This window comes from Schistocerca serialis, chromosome 3 (genome assembly GCF_023864345.2).
Source record: "Schistocerca serialis cubense isolate TAMUIC-IGC-003099 chromosome 3, iqSchSeri2.2, whole genome shotgun sequence".
Taxonomy (NCBI): domain Eukaryota; kingdom Metazoa; phylum Arthropoda; class Insecta; order Orthoptera; family Acrididae; genus Schistocerca; species Schistocerca serialis.
In genome coordinates, this window is record NC_064640.1 from 863743745 (window position 1) to 863763103 (window position 19359).

General features: G+C 37.8%; 1 protein-coding gene across 1 annotated transcript in view; it reads right to left on the minus strand.

Annotated features, from left to right (window-relative positions):
* The window catches only part of LOC126471275 (Down syndrome cell adhesion molecule-like protein Dscam2), a 231816-nt gene that overhangs the window by 176257 nt on the left and 36200 nt on the right, over positions 1-19359 (minus strand). The window contains exon 6 of the mRNA XM_050099393.1: positions 1292-1411. Coding sequence (XP_049955350.1) covers positions 1292-1411 — 120 coding nt within the window. The remainder of the gene's footprint in view (positions 1-1291; positions 1412-19359) is intronic.

Here is a 19359-nt window from a genome sequence, read left to right on the forward strand (position 1 = left end):
GAATTATCTCAAAACACTGTTTTTGTAGTTACGTTCCTTTGATCCTAAATGGGTGAATTATGGGTGGGCAGTGTGAAAATGAGTCATGTGGATGCAGACATACAGTAATGGATATGCATCCAAAGGGAGGAGTTGGTTAGCATTATCTGAATATATTGAGGGGAAGTTACTTTCTGAATTTTTCTCATACAACATATTTTTCTTACCAAAACTAAATTTTTAGTATCATATCCATTCTCTTTATCAGCAACAAAGCTGAGAACTGTTACAACTGTGTATACATCCTTGAGTAAACATTAGGTCTATTGTCTATAGTTGCGGATGATAGTATTTCACTTGGAGAAAGCAGACTTGTCATTAACTGAAGACAGGACAGGAAAAAGTAGAAACACATTCCTCTGCCTCCCTCATCCCCCCCCCCCCACCACCACCAAGCCTGGATCATGCAAGGTGAGAGTGAGGATTACCATCCACATTACCAACTCCATTAAATCTTGATTTGTAAAACTTTTTCAGCTTACTGAATTCAAAATTCAGTGCCCATTTGAAACGAATGATCAGCACCCATCACCATGTTTTCAAATGGGCACAGTATTACACTTAATTACTATTTCAAGCAGTTTCCTGTGTCCTGCTAGGAAAAATTAGTAACTGTATTGTTCACCATGCCATTATGATGATAAATGAGACCAATGAAGATATCTTCTGTTTAACAAATCCTGTTTATGACTGACTGAAGCATACATTATACTGCGTGCTGGAAATTATGCTTCATTACAAGAAACATTTATGAATGCTTTTCATTATAATATACGATAAGACAAAATGCATGCCAACATTATGTGGGACATAAGAAGATGTCTATCTTACAGTTACTGTCATTGGTAACGCAGTGCAAAGTGTTGAGTCTAAAATTTTTGGAATTTTAAGAACTGTTTCTTTGTTGAGTAGATAAATTAGGCAGCTAAAAATGTGGTATAAACAAGTAATTGTGAAGCAGGAAATGATACATTATTCTTTGCCTTTCCTTATTCCCTATTATCCCATAACTCTCAATGTAAGTACTATTCTTATAGTTCTAAGAACTTTTTCACTGTCTGAAAACCTGTTGGCCTAGCTTTAGTAGGTCCTGTTCCTGCTATTAACAGGGGGATTTTTTTCTTCATGGATATCTTCTCTCATGAAATTTTGTATAAGTTAATTTTAAGAGATATGGGAAAAACATTTGTAATTAGGTACACAAAATACAAAACATTTACTGCAAAGCAAAGAGTTCTTCATGTTTTCTCACCAATGGCCTTCCTCCATACTACAGTGGGTACTGGAAAGCCTTCAGCTTGACAGTCAAACATAACTGTTTCATCTCTGGTAACATTGCGATCCACAGGTTCTTGTATCCAGCGTGGAGGAACTGAAAAGTATAATTTTTATTACCCCTTGTGTCCTGAGAGATATTATTTACATGTAATTATTTGCACTACAGACACATGAATTAGCAGTAAAAAAATCAAAGGGAATTAAAGCCATAAGTCTGAATGAAAAGGGATAAGAATGCCATACTCGCTAGGAACAAAATAAAATAAAGTAAGTTTCATCAACACGAATAAAGTTTAAAAGAAAAAGCTTGTTCCCAAGGTCTAACACCTAAGTTCCCTTTCTCACAATCAAAAGGAGAAGATAGGAATAAAGTAACTAATAATGATATTAATAATGTGTACAAAGTAAAGAAATTAACTGAAAATGAGGGATTATTCTGCACTAGAGGGAGAGAATAAAATACATAGCAAGTGAAGTGCATTATCCTTTTCTTCTTGAATATCATGGCCATCTCTATCTGTGATCTACTACACCATTTCGTCACGTCCACTTTTCTTCTTCTTTATTTCCAACTTTTAAGAAAACAGGGAATATCAGTACTGAAAAAAAAACATTGAACAGTCTATCCACTCAGCCACAGAATGCACAACTTTTCCAGCGAGTACAGTGCCTTTATCAGTCTTCATTCAGGTGTGAAGCACTGCAATTTTGGCAGTGATTTCTCACATGAATATCTCAAAAATTAACAAAACAGTTCAGTAGCTGACAAGATGTCTCTGATACAGAAATAAGCATTTTAAATAACTTTTGCAACTAGGTTTCAATTACATTTACGCAAAACATAAATTAAATCATCAAAAAATGAAAATAAATTTATGTTAAAAGAGCACACAATAAATTTGCACAATTGCGACATCAACAACAATAAGAGCAATAACAACAACAAAACTGATCTAAGTTGTTTAGTCTACTTCTGTCACACTAGAAAATCCTCATAACATCTAATCTACAACAACAAATGCAATGAAGCAACACAGATAACAGGGTTCAGAAGATATGTCAACCTGTGCTTTAAACTCCTACTGTGCAGTAAATAAGTCACTGGTAGACGAATGCAGAACCATCAATTAGCAGAAACAGACACAATGTTCACCTTCCCACCTAGGCAATGCAACCTATCACAATTAAGAATTGCAAACATCCATCACAACCATTTGAAGTGTTAGGCACTTGCATGTTGTTCTCATCTAATTCATGCAGCATTTAACAGAACTTTATGTGCTGAAGAGAGCCAAAATTTGTGCTTTAATGATACAAATAAATAGATAAATAAAATAACTAATTTATTCACTGCTGTAAAACGATAGTGTTCTCAATTCTTAAATTATGTACAGAGACTGATTCATGAAGGATGGTACACACTTGATTAAAGAGTAATATATTATTTAATTTTTGCACTGTGTGAATGTTTTGCTCTTCAGAGACAAGGGATAAAATGATACTGCTGTGATATACAAGATATTAGCACTATACTTGTAACTTTCCTTACAGTGACAGAGGGAAGTTACTACTATCCAGCAGTTTTCAAGCTATTCTTCTTTCAAACTAAATAAATATTCATTCCAAGAGAAATAATTACTGAAGTTTTATCAGATACTTGTTTCTTAAGAAATGACATATTTAAAATTTTCTTATTCTGAATGGTGGACACTGTACTCGAATTCTCTTAAGATAGTCAGTATAAAATGTTCTTACAGCCACAACAAAATGTACTGGTATTTGTCCAAAGGGCATAATACTGACAAGATATAATTAAAATTTTCATGTATTTATATCTATTTCATCAAGTTATTATGCAGTGTAGAAATACAGAAACTCAGATGAGCTTGCAATGGCTGTATTATCCAAATGTCATTACAAAATGGATGTACTTTTATACTATAAAATGTATGTAACCCAGTTACATATGTGACTGAAAGTAGACTACATTCCACCATAATTCAAGAGTTCAACAAAAGTGTATGGGAATGTAGTAACTGAAGTCAAATCATTTTATATTTCAGGGACACTCTTTATTCTCAGAGGTAAATAATTGAAAGTGATCATTCATGCTAAATGCAACAAAAGCTTTAGAGAGAAATGAGTTGTGAAATATGTGCAGAAATTTTGTATTCAATATTAGTACAGTGAGTAGCAAAATTATAAGTTGCAATTTCATACAAAATGCTTTCTTTAATTCAGTCTTTTTATTCATGTTGTTTCTCTTTAATAGTGATGTTAGGTTCATTAGTTAAAATCATTCTGTCAAGATTATTGAGAATAATTTCAGCTTTATCTTTATTAGAGAACCCTTTCAACATACTTGACATGATGCAATCAAATATTTAAATTAGAGTAACTGAACTCATTGAGGAATTCAAGTTACAATATTTCCCAAATAAAACTGTAAAATATTAGTAATAGCACCATACTGCCTGGGCATATTCATCATATTTGTGTATGAGTCACTACAATGCTTCCATTTGTTATCGAGACCCCACCTCTGTAGATGAGATTCCTACTGCACAACAGAGTGATGCAACTCAACTCAGAGGTAACCAGTTTGAATCCTCTGGCAGAGAAAATGTTCATCACTAGTATTTGTCTCACAGAGTGGAGGGGTGAGGGAGGGCGCATAAAGCTTCTGATCACTGAATTTAATGTCAATTTTCCATGTTAAATATCAAACTTCTACGCAGTTTCTCATGAAAAGAGGGCATGTGACAGCCAATAATGATCTCTCCACTTGGTGGGGTTGCTAAGTCAGCACAGCTTTTTCTGCTGTTTGAGAATAGTAGGGTATGTGCTAGCATTGCGTTTCAGACTCTCTGTTCTCTTTCACCATTGTCAGTCTTGTATCCCAGCCTAACGATGACTCAGACTCCAACTTGGATGTTGATGTGGAGACCACGCAATTGCTGAAACACACCATGAGCAGAACTAGGAGGTGCTCTCAAGATACTACAGCCAGCAGCAAGAGGTACTGAAAAGACATTGCAGCCCATACTAGAAGGTGTTTGTAACATGCTCAAATGCACCCAAACAAGGTACTTGATGATTATTTAGGGACCAGCATCGGCCATAGAGCTTCACTTTGAAGTAGCTTGTGACAATGTCTGACTGAATGAGAAAACCTGCTGCTGGCCTGTGGCCAACCTTAGCAGGTTGCTACTTTGTAAGACATTGTAACCGTGTACAATGGTTTCATTTTGGATTCCTGGACTTTCTGGTTAAAATATTTAGTCCTGTTTTGGGTTCTAGCAGACTTGGTGCAGACAAGTTACAAACCATTTCACTTACTGTACTGTAACTGTGTTTCAGTTTGTGACAAGTATTTCAGTGACTATGAGGATTTTACTTTGTCTGTCAACTAGACTTGAACCTTGCACACCGTCTGCAGCACTCAGTGCCACCATGGACCCAGAATTGTTGAAATAATGTGAACAACAACTGCAGCAACAGGCTCAAGAGCTGCAGCAACAAAATGAGCAACTCACATGGCAACAAGCCATACAACAGCTATCATGGTGCAGCTAACACAGAGTTGCATCTCCTGACTATATCTACATCTATATCCAACTCTGAAAACCACTGTGAAGAGCATGACAGAGGACATTTCCCATTGCACCAGTTACTAGGGCTTCTTCCCATTCCATTCACAACAGAAAATTAGAAGAGTGATTGGTTAAAGGCCTCACTGCATGCTATAATTAATTTAATCTTGTACTTACAATTCCTATGGAAGTGATACATAGAGGTTTGCAGTACAGTATATTCTTATTGAAACTTTGTAAGTAAGCTTTCAAAGCATTTTTTCATCTATCTTCGAGAATCTCCCAGTTCAGCTTCTTCAGCATCTCTGTGACGCTCTCCCACACGTCAAACACACATGTGACCATTTGTGCTGCCCTTCTCTGTATATGTGGAATATCCTCAATCAGTCCAATTTGGTAAGGATGTCATACAATTGAACAATATTCTAGGACATATTGTATGAGTGACTTGAAAGCAAATCTTCTTTGTAACCTGATTGCATTTGCCTTGTATTTTACCGATAAACCAAAGTCTGCCACCTGCTTTACCTACAACTGAGCCTGTGTAACTGTTCCATTTCATATCCTTGCAAAATGTTACACCCAGGCAGTCGTAGAGTTGGCCCATGAAACTATGACTGGTTGATATTGTAGACATAGTGACTACATTTTGTATTGTTTTGTGAAATGCACAATTTTACCTTTTTAAACATTTAAAGTAAGTGGCCAATATTTGTACCACTTTGAAACCTTATCAAGTTGTAACTGAATATTTGTGCAGCTTTTATCAGACAGTACTTCATTAAAGATAAATCTATCATTCACAAAAAGTCTGAGTTTATTATTAATATTGTCTACAAGGCCATTAATGTACAAACTGAACAGCAAGGGTCACAACACGCTTTCCTGCAGCACGCACGAAGTTACTTCTCCATCTATCGATGACTCTCCAGCCAAGATAACATGCTGCATCTTCCCTATTAAGAAATCCTGAATCCAGTCACAAATTTTGCTTGACATCCCTTACGCCTGTGCTTTTGATAACAAGCATAGGTTGTTACTAAGTCAAATGCTTTTGACAAATCAGGAAATACTACATCAACCAGACAGCCTCAATCCATAGCTTTCAGTATGTCATTCGAGAAAAGTGAGAGTTGGGTTTTACATGATCAATGATTTCAGAATCCATACTGGTTGGTATGGAGAAGGTAATTCTTTTTGAGATACCTCACTAAGTTTGACCTCAGAATAAGTTCTAAGATTCTACAACAAAGAGGTGTCAAGGATATTGGATAGTAATTTTTTGGATCACTTCTGCTACCCTTCCAGTAGCCAGGTGTGATCTGTGCATTCTTCCAATTACTGGGAACAGATTTTGTGTGAGGGATCAACAACATATCTAGTTAAAAAGAGGGTATAACTCGGCTTCAAATCTGGAATAGAATCTGATAAAGACTCCTTCAGATCCTGGAGGTTTGCTGAGTTTTAGCAATTTCAGCTGTTTCTTAACTCTACTGACATTAATACTTTGATTTTCAGTGGTACAGGAATTAAATTAAGGCAATACTCATGGGTTTTCCTTTGTAAATGAATGTTTGAAAATTGAGTGAAGCATTTCTCCTGTTGCTTTGCTACCTTAGTTTTGGTTCCTATTTCATTTGAACATGGCTGGAGACTAACTTTGGGGCCATTAAAGCTTTTACGTATAACTGGAATTGCTTTAGGGTTTGTGAGAGATCTTTTCACAATATTCTGCTACAGTATTTATGGAAGGCTTCATGCATTTGCCCTGTTGACAACTGAACATGATTGGTTTATCATTTGTCTATCTATAGCCCTATGCTTTGTTTTACATCTATTATGCAGTAGTCTCTTTTCCTTTGAAGTTTCTATGGAGTGACTGTATAGGTGGAGTAAAGTTCCCACTGTAATGAAAACTGCATTTTCACCACACCATGGTTCTTGATAGAAGCTTACCACTTAGATTCTCTGAATCAACATGTTATAAGGTACCACATCAAAAATTTTTAAGTGAAAAGGAAAAGGATACATTGGAACTTTCTGTATTCTGGGGCTTATGCACTTCCATGGTACTCTGGTCTGGCAGTCATCAACAGCACAGTAACAACAGATTAAGGTCAGGCTTACAGAAGGTGCCATTCCAACAGTCTGCATAATTGTCAGCACAGGCAGTGATAAAGTTACAGCACTAATTCTTTATGCCAGTCACATGTATCAAAAGAGAGAGGGACGAGTAACCTTCCTTTTGTTTGGTATCTAGGATGCTTCATGGCTCCAAGCCAGCTGGTTGTGGTTGCAGAGCCAGTTTAATTATGACCCCAGGTAAGTGATCAGCAGTTACCTCTGAGTTCTATCAGTGGTTATCCATCAGTTGCCTAACAGTGGTCATTGAGTCATGTTTAAGTAACCTTATAGCTTTCTACTCTGGTTTACAAATATTTACAGATTGGACTATGCCCAGCATGTCAGATAGTTTGGATTGGACTTTGAATCAGGAATGTATAACTTATCCTGTCTGGACTTTGCTTCTAAGTGATCTTTAGTGGACTTGTGTATTTTATCCAGAGTCTTCTCATACAAACTGAACTGTATATATTGTGCCTTGAATAAATGTGATGATGCCCTTGTACCTGAAACAATACTAAGCAGCTGCAGCCCACCATTTTCAATTGGATTTTTGTATTTAAAAGAACAGAAATGGTTTTAAACAATATAAATTAATTAATTCACAAAAGGGTAGAATGACAGATGATAGCTCTGTGAATAAAACGATTTAGAAGTCAATTTCCTCTGTAGTGTTTTGTGTATGATATGGAAGTAAATAACTCTTACTGGGTATGCACCTTGGCCACTTTTCCCGATGAGTAGTGTGGCCACTTTTCCTGATTGGATGCTATGTTAGCAATGCTGTTTCACAAAAGAAACAACAAGAACTACATTTTTAGGCCAAAAAGACATTGTTTAAACAGTGATACTGTGAAAAAGTATTAATCTATGTATAAGTGAGGTACACTATGTGATTAAAAGTATCTGGATACCCCCAAAAACATATGTTTTTCATATTAGATGCATTGTGCAGCCACCCACTGCCAGGTACTCCATATCAGTGACCTCAGTAGTCATTAGACATAGTGAGAGAGCAGAATGGGGGGCTCCATGGAACTCACGGACTTTGAATGTGGTCTGATGATTGGGTGTCACTTGTGTCATACCTCTGTACACAAGATTTCTTCACTCCTAAACAGTCCTAGGTCCACTGTTTCCAATGTGACAGTGAAGTGGAAACATGAAGGGACACGTACAACACAAAATCATACAGGCCGACCTTGTCTGTTGACTGACACAGACCGCTGACAGTTGAAGAGGGTCATAAAGTGTAATAGGCAGACATCTATCCAGACCATCACACAGGAACTCCAGACTGATCATGATCCTCTGCAAGTACTATGACAGTTAGGCGGGAGATGAGAAAACTTGGATTTCACGGTCATGTGGCTGTTCATAAGTGACACATCACGCCGGTAAATGTCAATCGATGCCTCGCTTGTTGTAAAGAGCATAAACATAAGACAGTTGATCAGTGGAAAAACATTGTGTGGAGTGATGAATCATGGTACACAATGTGGCGATCCAATGGAAGGGTGTGGGTATAGCGAATGCCTGGTGAATGTCATCTGCCAGCATGTGTAGTGCCAACAGTAAGATTCCAAGGTGGTGGTGTTATGGTGTGGTCGTGTTTTTCATGGAGGGGGCTTGCACCCCTTGTTGTTTTGCATGACACTATCACAGCACAGGCCTACATTTATGTTTTAAGCACCTTTTTGCTTCCCACTACTGAAGAGTAATTCGAGAATGGCGACTGCATCTTTCACATGATCGAGCCACTGTTCATAGTGCACAGCCTATGGCGGAGTCATTGCATGACAATAACATCACTGTAATGGACTGGACTGCACAGAGAGCTGACCTGAATCCTATAGAACACCTTTGGGATGTTTTGGAACACCGACTTCATGCCAGGCTTACTGATTGAAATCGATACCTCTCCTCAGTGCAGCACTCCATGAAGAATGGGCTGCCATTCCCCAAGAAATCTTCCAGTGCCTGACTGAATGTATGCCTGTGAGAATGGAAGCTGTCATCAAGGCTAAGGGTGGACCAACACCATATTCCAGCATTACCGATGGAGGGCACCATGAACTTGTAAGTCATTTTCAACCAGGTGTCCGGATACTTTTGATCACATAGTGTAACAAAAATAATATAAATAAATTCTTTACCTCACATCACACAACTGAAGAAAAATTTCAACTAAAATAAATAAGGAAATATGTTTCCTTTGTAAAAAACACTAACAACAATGATGGTGAATATTAAAACTACTCTGACCACTTATCAATGGGCAGCAGCACCGATCAGGGCAAAAAATAAGCAATGGCCACTTTTCCCACACTGGCAGCTTCACCCCATCTTTCCCTGTATATGTATCATGTGCATGGTGAACCGTTCTTCTATACCTGAGCCACAGTTCTTCTATAAAGCTGGTCCATAAGTTTGTAGTACTTTTGCATAAGTTTAATAAACATGACATACACACATAACAGAGGCTTTAGTCATCAAGAATATATTCTCCTTCACTATTTACAACAGCCTGGCCAAAGCAGGGGTATCTTTTCAAATCCACGACCCTAGAAATCATGCAGTTTTGAGGTGAAGAACTCCTTGAGCCATGTTTGGAGCGCATTTTCTTAATGTCTTAATGCACATCCCTTCTTCTTGTTAAGGGTTTGCCGGCCGATGTGGCCATGCGGTTCTAAGCGCTTCAGTCTGGAACAGCGCATTTTCAATTAGAAAGGAATTTCCTTGAAGGTTGTGTGACAGGGAGCAGATAAGGAGAAAATCTGAGGGCACAACATTACCTGAATAAGGTGGGTGCAGAATGAATTCCCAATCCAACTCCTGTATAGCATTTTTTGTCAGTCTAGCAGAATGTAGGTGAGTGTTATCATGGATTGCATGTTCTTGGATTATGTCAGCAAGACCTCTCAGTTGTTGACAATAAACTTCAGCAAAGATGGTTACACTTCATGGAAGGAATTTGTAGTTTGCTGTTCCACTAGATGCATAACATTATCTTTTGTGCGTGCACGCAGGTCTTTGTACAGAGAGTTGCTGGTTTGTTTGGGCTCAACCATCCCTTTCTTTTCCTTATTTTAGCATAAAGATACCATTTCTTGTGACCAGTAATGACACAGGATAGGAATGGTTGGTATTGTTCACAAGCCAACTGATGATGAGCAAGCAGAGGTGCACATATGGCCAATCACTGATTTTTGTGATTTTGGCTTAGCATATGTAGTACCCATACTCCCAATTTTTGAACCTTCCCCATTGCATGCAAACATCACATGATGGTTGAATGATGACAGTTCATCACGTTTATCAGTTCTCAAATACAATGATTTGAACATTGTGGATTAATGCATTTAAACAATCTTCATCAAACCCTGAACATTTTCCTGAATGTGGAGAGTCATTAATGTCAAAATGATCCTTCTTAAAACAAGAAAACAACTTTCTTGCTATGCTCTGTCCAATTAGTTTACCCCATATATGGTACAAATGTTTCTCTGCTCACTATCTCTAGATGACAAAATGGCAATACATAAATTGATTAACAAACCTATAGGAACAGGAGTATCAACATGTAAAACAAAAATGCTACAAACATGTGCATCAAGCTAATACATCCTCCTCCCCAGAGCTAAATTATCCAAAAAAGGTAAAGAAATGTTAGAGTTCAACATACCATCAACAACAAGGTCATTAGAGATGGACCACAAGCTCAGATAGCTTCAAGGAAGGGGAAGGAAATTGGCCATGTCTCTTCAAAGGGATCATCCTGGCATTTGCCTGAAGAGACCTATGGAAAATCACTAGAATGGATGGACACAGATCTCAACCATTGTCTTCCTGAACGAGAGTCCAGCATACTAACCAATGTGCCAGCATTCTTGGTTTAAATGTTCCGAGTTCCTTATTGGGAAATGACACGACTGCCTCTTTATCTAGTTTGCTGAAAATATAAATCTTTACCCTTTGTACTACCATTTCAGAATTCAAACCTGAGCAAGAAGGCTGGAACAGCTTCCATTGCAGATTTATCAAGCACTTTCAGGCATGTAATACCACAGATTTTATTATTCAATTTCGTTGTCTTCTAGCTAATAATCTCAAGTTGCTCTTTATTCTTTAAATTACATCCTCTTTTAGAGTCAGAGATGCTAGCATATGCAACATTTGTAACATATTGTCTTCCTACTATGAGCAAAAGCATCATATAGTCACTGCTAGGCTTGAATTTTGTCAGTGTCACAAGCAATTCTCATCAACCTATGCAGCTTTGGTGGAAGATTTGAAAGGTCACTTTTGAAAGTGTCACTTTACTTGAGAAAATCCTGCCTGTAAACACTGGTATGCAGAATCCTTAATATATGATAACAGAATTTGTTATGTTCCTGATCAGGAAGTAGTGTTGCAAGTCTTGAAATTATGCAAACCCATAATAGACTAAGTTCCTCCAATTGTGAAAGGTTATGAAATCTCCATGTCAGCACACCATTTGGTATGAGTGTAGGGTAAGGAATTTCACACTAGCTTTGTGACTGAATTGAAAAGCTCCTATCAAAGCATTTTATTCTTTGAGTACTTAAGGAATTTGCTAAGGAAGGAAACATGAATTGAAGTGTACAGATGTGGAAGAAGAGATGAAAAGTTCAACATATTTATGGATGTCTTGAAACATTATTTTAACATGTAATTTCCATTTAAAAACAGAAGATCAAATCTTGTAAGCTTAACAGAAAAACCTGCCAACTGACAACATGTGCTGAAAAGTAAAGATTGTACGAAATCTCAAAGTCTTCCATAGTATCCAATGAATACATGTGTATTTCACAAAATATGAAATAATACTTAAAAAGTAATCTAAGAAGCCAAAGTAATGACAAATGACTGCGGTGTAAATATTTCCAATAACATAATGAAAACTGTATGGAATGTAGTGAAACAGCAAACTGATAATGATTCTCCATATAACTCCAGAGTTAAAATGAACCATAATGGTAAAGAAATTGCTAATAGCAAAGGTTTTCAAGGTTTATTTTAGTAATGTAAGTGAGCAGTATCATCTGCAAATACCAATATAAATCTTGTTTCGCCCCCTCTCTTTCAAATAACCTAGAAAGAAGTCCTGTCTATTACCAGAACTTTAAAAATGAACAACTCCACCAGAATTCATGGCACCCCACAGTTTATTATTAAAAAATGTGGAAATGTCATTGCTGAAACATTAGCTCAACTTTGCACCCTTGTAATGGTTCTTTTCAAACTGACATTCTCCCATAATGCCAAAAAGTGTCAAGCTCAGGCCACTATTCAAAAAAGGTAAAAATGATGAAGTGACTAACTTCAAGTCCATTGATCTGCTATATGTAGTCGGCCTGTAAGCTGACACAACAAATTTTGAAGTTTTAAGTGAAGAACTTAAAAAACTGAATAATGGTGAAAATGGCATTGGAATTTGTCTAGATCTGTCTAAAGCTTTTGATATTATAGATAACACTAAACTATTGCTTAAGCTTGACAACATGGGGATTAGAGGAACACCTAACAACTGGACAAAATCACATTTAATCAGATGAAAGTGAGTGGTTGAAATGCAACACCATCGTTTCAAAAAATTAGCTCTACAATAATCAAACTATGAAGTCACTTAATATGGAGTGCCACAAGGCTCAGTACAAGGATCTCTTCTATTTCTATTATATGTGAATGATATGAATGACCTAAACAAATTCTGTGGGAACAGCATTTAGTTTGCAGATGACACTAGTATCCTAGTTAGTGGGAAAGAAATGAAAATGCTTCAGAAGTGTACAATATTGAAAACTGGTTCAGTCACAACAAGTTGGTAAAAAATGGACGTTAGACATTGGCACCAAATATCTATGATGTGAAAAAAAAAAAGGTGAACAAACTGTTCATATTCAGATATAACGGCCTTCAGAGTGTAGCCAACTTAAAGTTCTTGAGTTTATGGCTCCAAAATAATCTTAAATGGGGGATACATATCGAAAACGTCTATGGGAAATTAAGCATTAATGTTACTTAATGAGAATATTAGAAGGATGCTGCAACAAATCTCGTCTGAAAACTGTATAATTTACCTCTATATACACTCACAACTGAAATACGGACAAATTTTCTGAGATAATGCTTCTCTCGGCCAAAAACATCTTTAGGCTACAAAAAAGGATTGTAAGAATTAATGCCTGGCCTGTTCATGGAAAGGCCTAAGCAGCTTTCCGCTAATAAGACCCTGATTAAATTTCAGCTCAAAACAGGTGCCACTGGCTTAGAGGATTTTCAAACCTTTGGTTTTCCATTCAATGAGAAAATCCATAATACTTCATAAGACAAACCCTCCACCACTTCAGAGGGATTGTGTGATGATTATTTATCTCTCTTTGATGCCAGCCTGCACTGTGAAAGAGGCTATACAGCACGTATCACTCCCAAATCCATGGCAACGATTATACCCCACCATTCTTGCCTTACTCCTGTCACAATCCATAACACCCTCAAACTAGATTTTTGTCATCTCAAGTGGCAGCAGTTTCTGCCATTAGTCTCATCCAGTCTATGAGCTACACCATTATTTTTAGTAAAGAGACCTAATAGCAGACTTCACCTTTGTGGTGATTTCAAATCCACTATCAGTGTTCAATCTATGGTAGATTCAGACACTACCATAGGTGACCTTCTGACCAATGTCACAGGTGCGTCCTATCCAAAAATTGATCTGGCCAATGCACAGCTGCAGTATTCATTTGACAAACAGTCCCACTCGTTTACAGTCGCTAACATGCCATTCAGTTTGTTTTGCTACAATTGCTTGCCTTTTGGCATCACTAGTGATCTGATGATTATCCAGCACCACCCCTAACTACTTAACTGAGACATTCCCAGTTGTTGCAGATACTTGAATGACATAACTGTCACAGGCCAAACAGAAGATGAAGAATTTCACAATCAATTTATATAAATATGAATTCTTCAATCATTGGGTGGAATACCTAGGCCATATCTTAGAAATAGAACCTAATAACTGACACAAACATGTGTGGAAGTCATTACTCTAGAACTCGCACTAACAAATCTAAAGGAACTACAAGTTTTCTTTGAGAAAGTAAACTATTACTCTAAATTCATATCACAACCCTCTCAGATTTCTAAACTTTAAACAATTAGCCCTAAAATGGCACACAATTTGTTTGGAGAGCTGTCTGTCAGGCAGTATTAGAAGCCTTAAAAAGAACCCTAAGAGAGGCTTGCTGTCTATCTACTTTTGACCCCACCATTCCCCTCAAGTAGTCACTGATAATTCCCAAAATGGCTTTACAGTGGTCCTGTACCACAAAAAATCTGATGCAACCAAATAACTCATTGCTTCTGCCTCTAAAACTCTGTCCCCAGCTAAGGTTCATTGTAGCCCTATTGAGCAAGAAGAGCTCGCCATTACTTTTGGGGTTCAAAAATTTCTCATCTTCTTATAAGGAACCAAATTCAGTTAATCACTGTTCACAAAAAATTTTTTGCTCTTTTTGGACCTAATCCAATCTGCCTGATAATACAGCCAAATGCCTTCAACACTGGGCCCTCTTTTTAAACAAGTACCACTAAGACATTCATTATTGCCCAACATCTCAACAAGCAAAAACAAAGACTCCCTCCCATTTCCCCATGGGCCTTGGCACCACATTTTATTCTCTGGAGCACATGTGGTTTCAGATCAACTACATCATGAGCAAAACAATTAAGGATTTTCTGATCAATGCAGAGGTCGTCACCATGCCAATTGCCAGTAACCTCCAATTTTGCCAAGTACAGGACTTTATTACCAACAGTTTTTTCACACATCTTCCTCCCAAACCAGCTCCGGAACTGTGCATATATCAGTCCCTCAAGAATTAGGTGCAGGTCATCAATGGGATCAAAGTTCGCCTCCTAGAAAATGAAGACTCCACACAACTCTATGCTGCCTGACCCACTACACAAGGTCCAGGGGACCACATTCATGTGGACTTCGCTTGGCCTCCCCCCCCCCCCCCCCCCCCGCCCCCCACCCCACCCCACCCCAATACACCTGCCACCTCAGTCAGCTCGTCCATGCTAATCTGTGGCCTTCCTAAAGTGCACACTGACACCTATTTCTGAGTGATAGGTTGCATTCCAGACAGTTACTACCATCCACAGTAAATTGATCTTTGAAATAGGTGCCAAAAGGGCAAATGTCTGACACCACGCCAATCAACTTCACACCTGTTATACACTGTATCTTCTGGATTGGGACCACCCTCCATCTCCGCCCCACAGTATAACCTCCAATCTTGCTCTGTGCCATCACCTACATGCGTCAGCCACTCTCGTTTTCAACAGGTGTCAGAGAGCCAATGGAGGTGGGACCACCTTCTGCTGCCGCTGGTCGATGCTCATTTCCCAGTGTAACTGGTCACTCCCACAGCAAGTGAACAGGACAATGCTGATGCTGACATCACCGACACATTTCGTGACACCAAGAGGGGTTCACCCTTGCATTCAGAGCCTTTGGCCAGGCTGCCCATCACCACCTCCCCCTTCTGTTGTGCTGCCACTACTACTGGCCACAACATTTTCAGTGGTACTAGCTGAAAATGGAGGGGATCTTGTATCCCTGCCTATTGGCGACTCATACTCCAATGCAGATGTTGGCAGGGACACAGCACAAGCACTTGAATACATTGTGGCCAGCATTAATGGGTGTTCACAAGATACTGCAGCTAATACTAGGAAGTGATGACAAGACACCACGGCCTAAACCGAAGGTGCTGGCAACACATGTAGTGGTGTTCTCAAATACAGTGCTCACCCAATTTTAAGGGAGCAGCACTGACCATGCAGCTTCACATCAAATGATCTTATAGCTTGTGTCATTGCTTGGCTGACTAAGAAAACCTGCTGCTGGACTGACTTGGATTATTATCAGATTGCTCCTTTTAAAGACTTTTTTCTTGTGTATGATGATTTGGCTTTGGATTTCTGGAGTTTACGGTTACACTATCTTGTTCTGTTTTGATCTTCAGTGCACTTCAGCTCCGCACAGACAGGTTACACACATTTCCACTCATTGTACTATGACTGGGTTTCACTTCATGAAAAAAATTAAAATATTTGTCAAGTCAGTGTTGTATACTTTGGTTAGCAACATAAACATGATGTTAAACTCTATATGCTCTCATCAGTCACCTACTTTTAACAGATGCACTTAAGGCACAGCAATCATAATTCATAGAGAAAAGCTGCCAATGGTCATGAAGAATTAGGCAGCTGCACATACCCTCAGGCTGTCCCTGCCAATAATGAATTATGAGTTTAATTTTTTTTTCAGTTGTCAAGAGGTGAAAGGGTTGTCAGTTTTCATAAGTCAGTTTTAAAGCAAAAATAATTACAATTAGTGAAAATAGATATTTGTAGAATGATAGTGTTCAGCATTGTAAGCCAAAATAGTCATATTTTTTAGGGTTTTATTCCAAAAAAATTACTGATAAATTCTAATGGTAACAAAAAAGGAACATCTATAACATGAAATTTGACAGAGAAAGAAAATACTGAGTGTAGAGATGCTGTCAGTCAAGTAAAAATTTTGCTGGTGACATTGATGAAAGTAACTAACACTATCTGACATGGGTACAAAAGCCACTAATGGAGACAATGATATTTAAAAAAGTCTAGTATGTCCCTTTTTTTGTACTACCAGTAAAAGTGTTGCCAATTAATTCAAACAGCCCTTATTTACTATCTTTTATGTTGTAATTCATGAATAGTGCACGTTTTATGTTAAAAATGAAATATTTTGCTAACTATGATCAAAAAGACTTTTGACTCCTTGAGTTCCGCCAATAAGACAAAGCAATATTTTGGAATATTATCAACTGGGAACTGTCATTTAGGTACCACTGCACGAGTTTACAGTTCAAAATAGTAATATTATCTTTAGGTATTGTAATTAAAGGTCATCTCAACAGAATAGTGGATGCATGGTGCCAACACTTCAAAGTGAACGTGAGAAGAGAGCAAGCAGTGCAATGGTGATCCCAGGTGCAATGTGGTCTCAGCAGCAGAAAATCCAAGAGTGCAGTGGCAGGCATTGTGTACACAACATAGAACAGTGCAGCAAAGCCAGTCATATGTGTTTATCCTTGGGCATCAACGTCTGGTAACAAAGTATTCATAATCTATTTAAACAGGTAATAATGTTACAGTAATACTGGACTACAGTTGTCCAAAATATTGTGAATTTATATTAAACTGTTGTTTCAGATCTATAAAAATCTATCACTTACTGAATTTGTAGGGCATAAATAATTTGATTTGGGTATTTAATGAAATCTATTTACAGTTATGTAATTAAATTTATTTGTAATGTTTATCTCCCACATTATGCTGTTATTTCATTAAGCAATTGTGCAGAAGGCCCATAGCATTATTATATTCTATTTGTGTCCATTTCCAGTAGCTCAAGGAGGAAAAGTTTCTGGTAATCAATGCAGACTAAAAGCTATTCGCTGACATTGTCATGGAAGTTTGATTCTATTTCTCTTATGTAAAGCAAACATTAATGTGTAGCTAATGTTATTAAGATAATATTAAATTTACCAATAGCATTTATTTCAAAGCAATGTTTTGATAATGGAACTGAAAAGACAGAACATTATGCTACATTGTGATCTTGCGATCACTGAGCTCATAACTCCTAATATAAACTTTAGTTTCAGAAAATGGCTGATGTTCCAAGGATTAACACATATGACATTTTGTGGCTGAACATGTGCAAAGGTGGCCAAAGTCCCCATCTGTTAAGCCACATTGACAGCAGCAACTGTGTCCTTTGTGGGAGTGTATAACTCTTGGATCAAAGATGGTGTTCAGTTTATTCACTGTGTATATATGTCTTTTGTATGAAGACAAATTGATAAAGAAGAACAAATTGGTAAATTTCTGTGAAAATAAATAGATTTTGAATCTTAATTTGTTGGAGTATAATCATTAGTCACTTATTCTATGGATAAACTCTCAAAATTTATGAGAGTGTTTCACCAATAATTCAGTCATGGAATTGGGCAAAGTTTCCATAATGTTTTGTTCAACAGAATTTTTAAGTCTTTGTCTCCTCCTTAGAAAAGCATAATTTGTGCCTTTGCTTGATAGCTGTTTCTGTATTGATGATCTGTGACAGAAAATTTGTTCATCGAAGATGTTGAATCGATGGTCAAAATTATTGCGTGTTATCAGTAACAGTAGGGGAGTTATCTCCATTTTCTTGTATCTTGAGGATGGTGGTCGGTGTTCAAGTGATGCAGTGTTGCTCCTGAGTGTAGGTTTGGATGATATGTGGAATCTCTTTGTCACTTTGGCCACCATCTGGTGCAGGTGCAGAAGTACTTTACCGCTGACTGTTAGTTGCGCTGAGGCCTGCGCAGACTTTGCTGCGTTGCTTGCAACACAGGTGTAGTTGCCGGCGTGAGATCTGTGGACAGCTGCGATGGCCAGCGTGCTTGAATGTGTATCCTGTGTCAAGTTGATGCCATCCTGAGAATGCAGAATGGCTCCATCTTTGAGCCAGCGCAGTGTTAATGGTGGATCCCCAGCTTGGATGACGCACTGTACTTGTGCACGTTCTCCCTCAATTAGATCCCCAAAACTGAATGGCCCTATTCGTGGAGGAACTGCAAGAGATATGGTAGTCATCACAGAAAATGTAGTGATGACAGAACAACAGTCCATAGCAGAACTAATGAAGTTAGGTGAAAACACAAAACGGACACACATGTGAATCAGCAGCTGAAACAAAGTAAAATCCAGCAAGCTCCTGAAAAAAAAAAGAAAAAGAAATAATCATGTGACATGAACTACTCCATGGTAGTCTTTGGGATAAGCCTTACTTTCAAATGTGAGGAAGCCAGTGATACAAGAAAACTGAACAAACCTGACTCAATAGCAAATGGGAATTTTGCAACTGGAACATCAGGAAGAAGACTCTTCTATACTCCCTCTATAAAGAAGCCAATTTCTGCTACCACTCAGCACCACAGGGCCAGTTTAGGCGACAGAATGATGACTGTGCCAAATATCCTCAATGCATGTAATCAGAAAGAGCTTTCAAAGAACAGGTTTCTGTAAGAGATAAATGTACACAAATGCCTGCAGAAAAGCAGCAAGCAATTTGAAGCAATCACTTCTGAAGATTTCAATTAACTGAAAGCATAAAACATAAATAATTTATTAACTACTCTAAGTTCAGCATCTATTATATCATTTCGGTGAAGAATTTAATTTTCTTTACAGACAC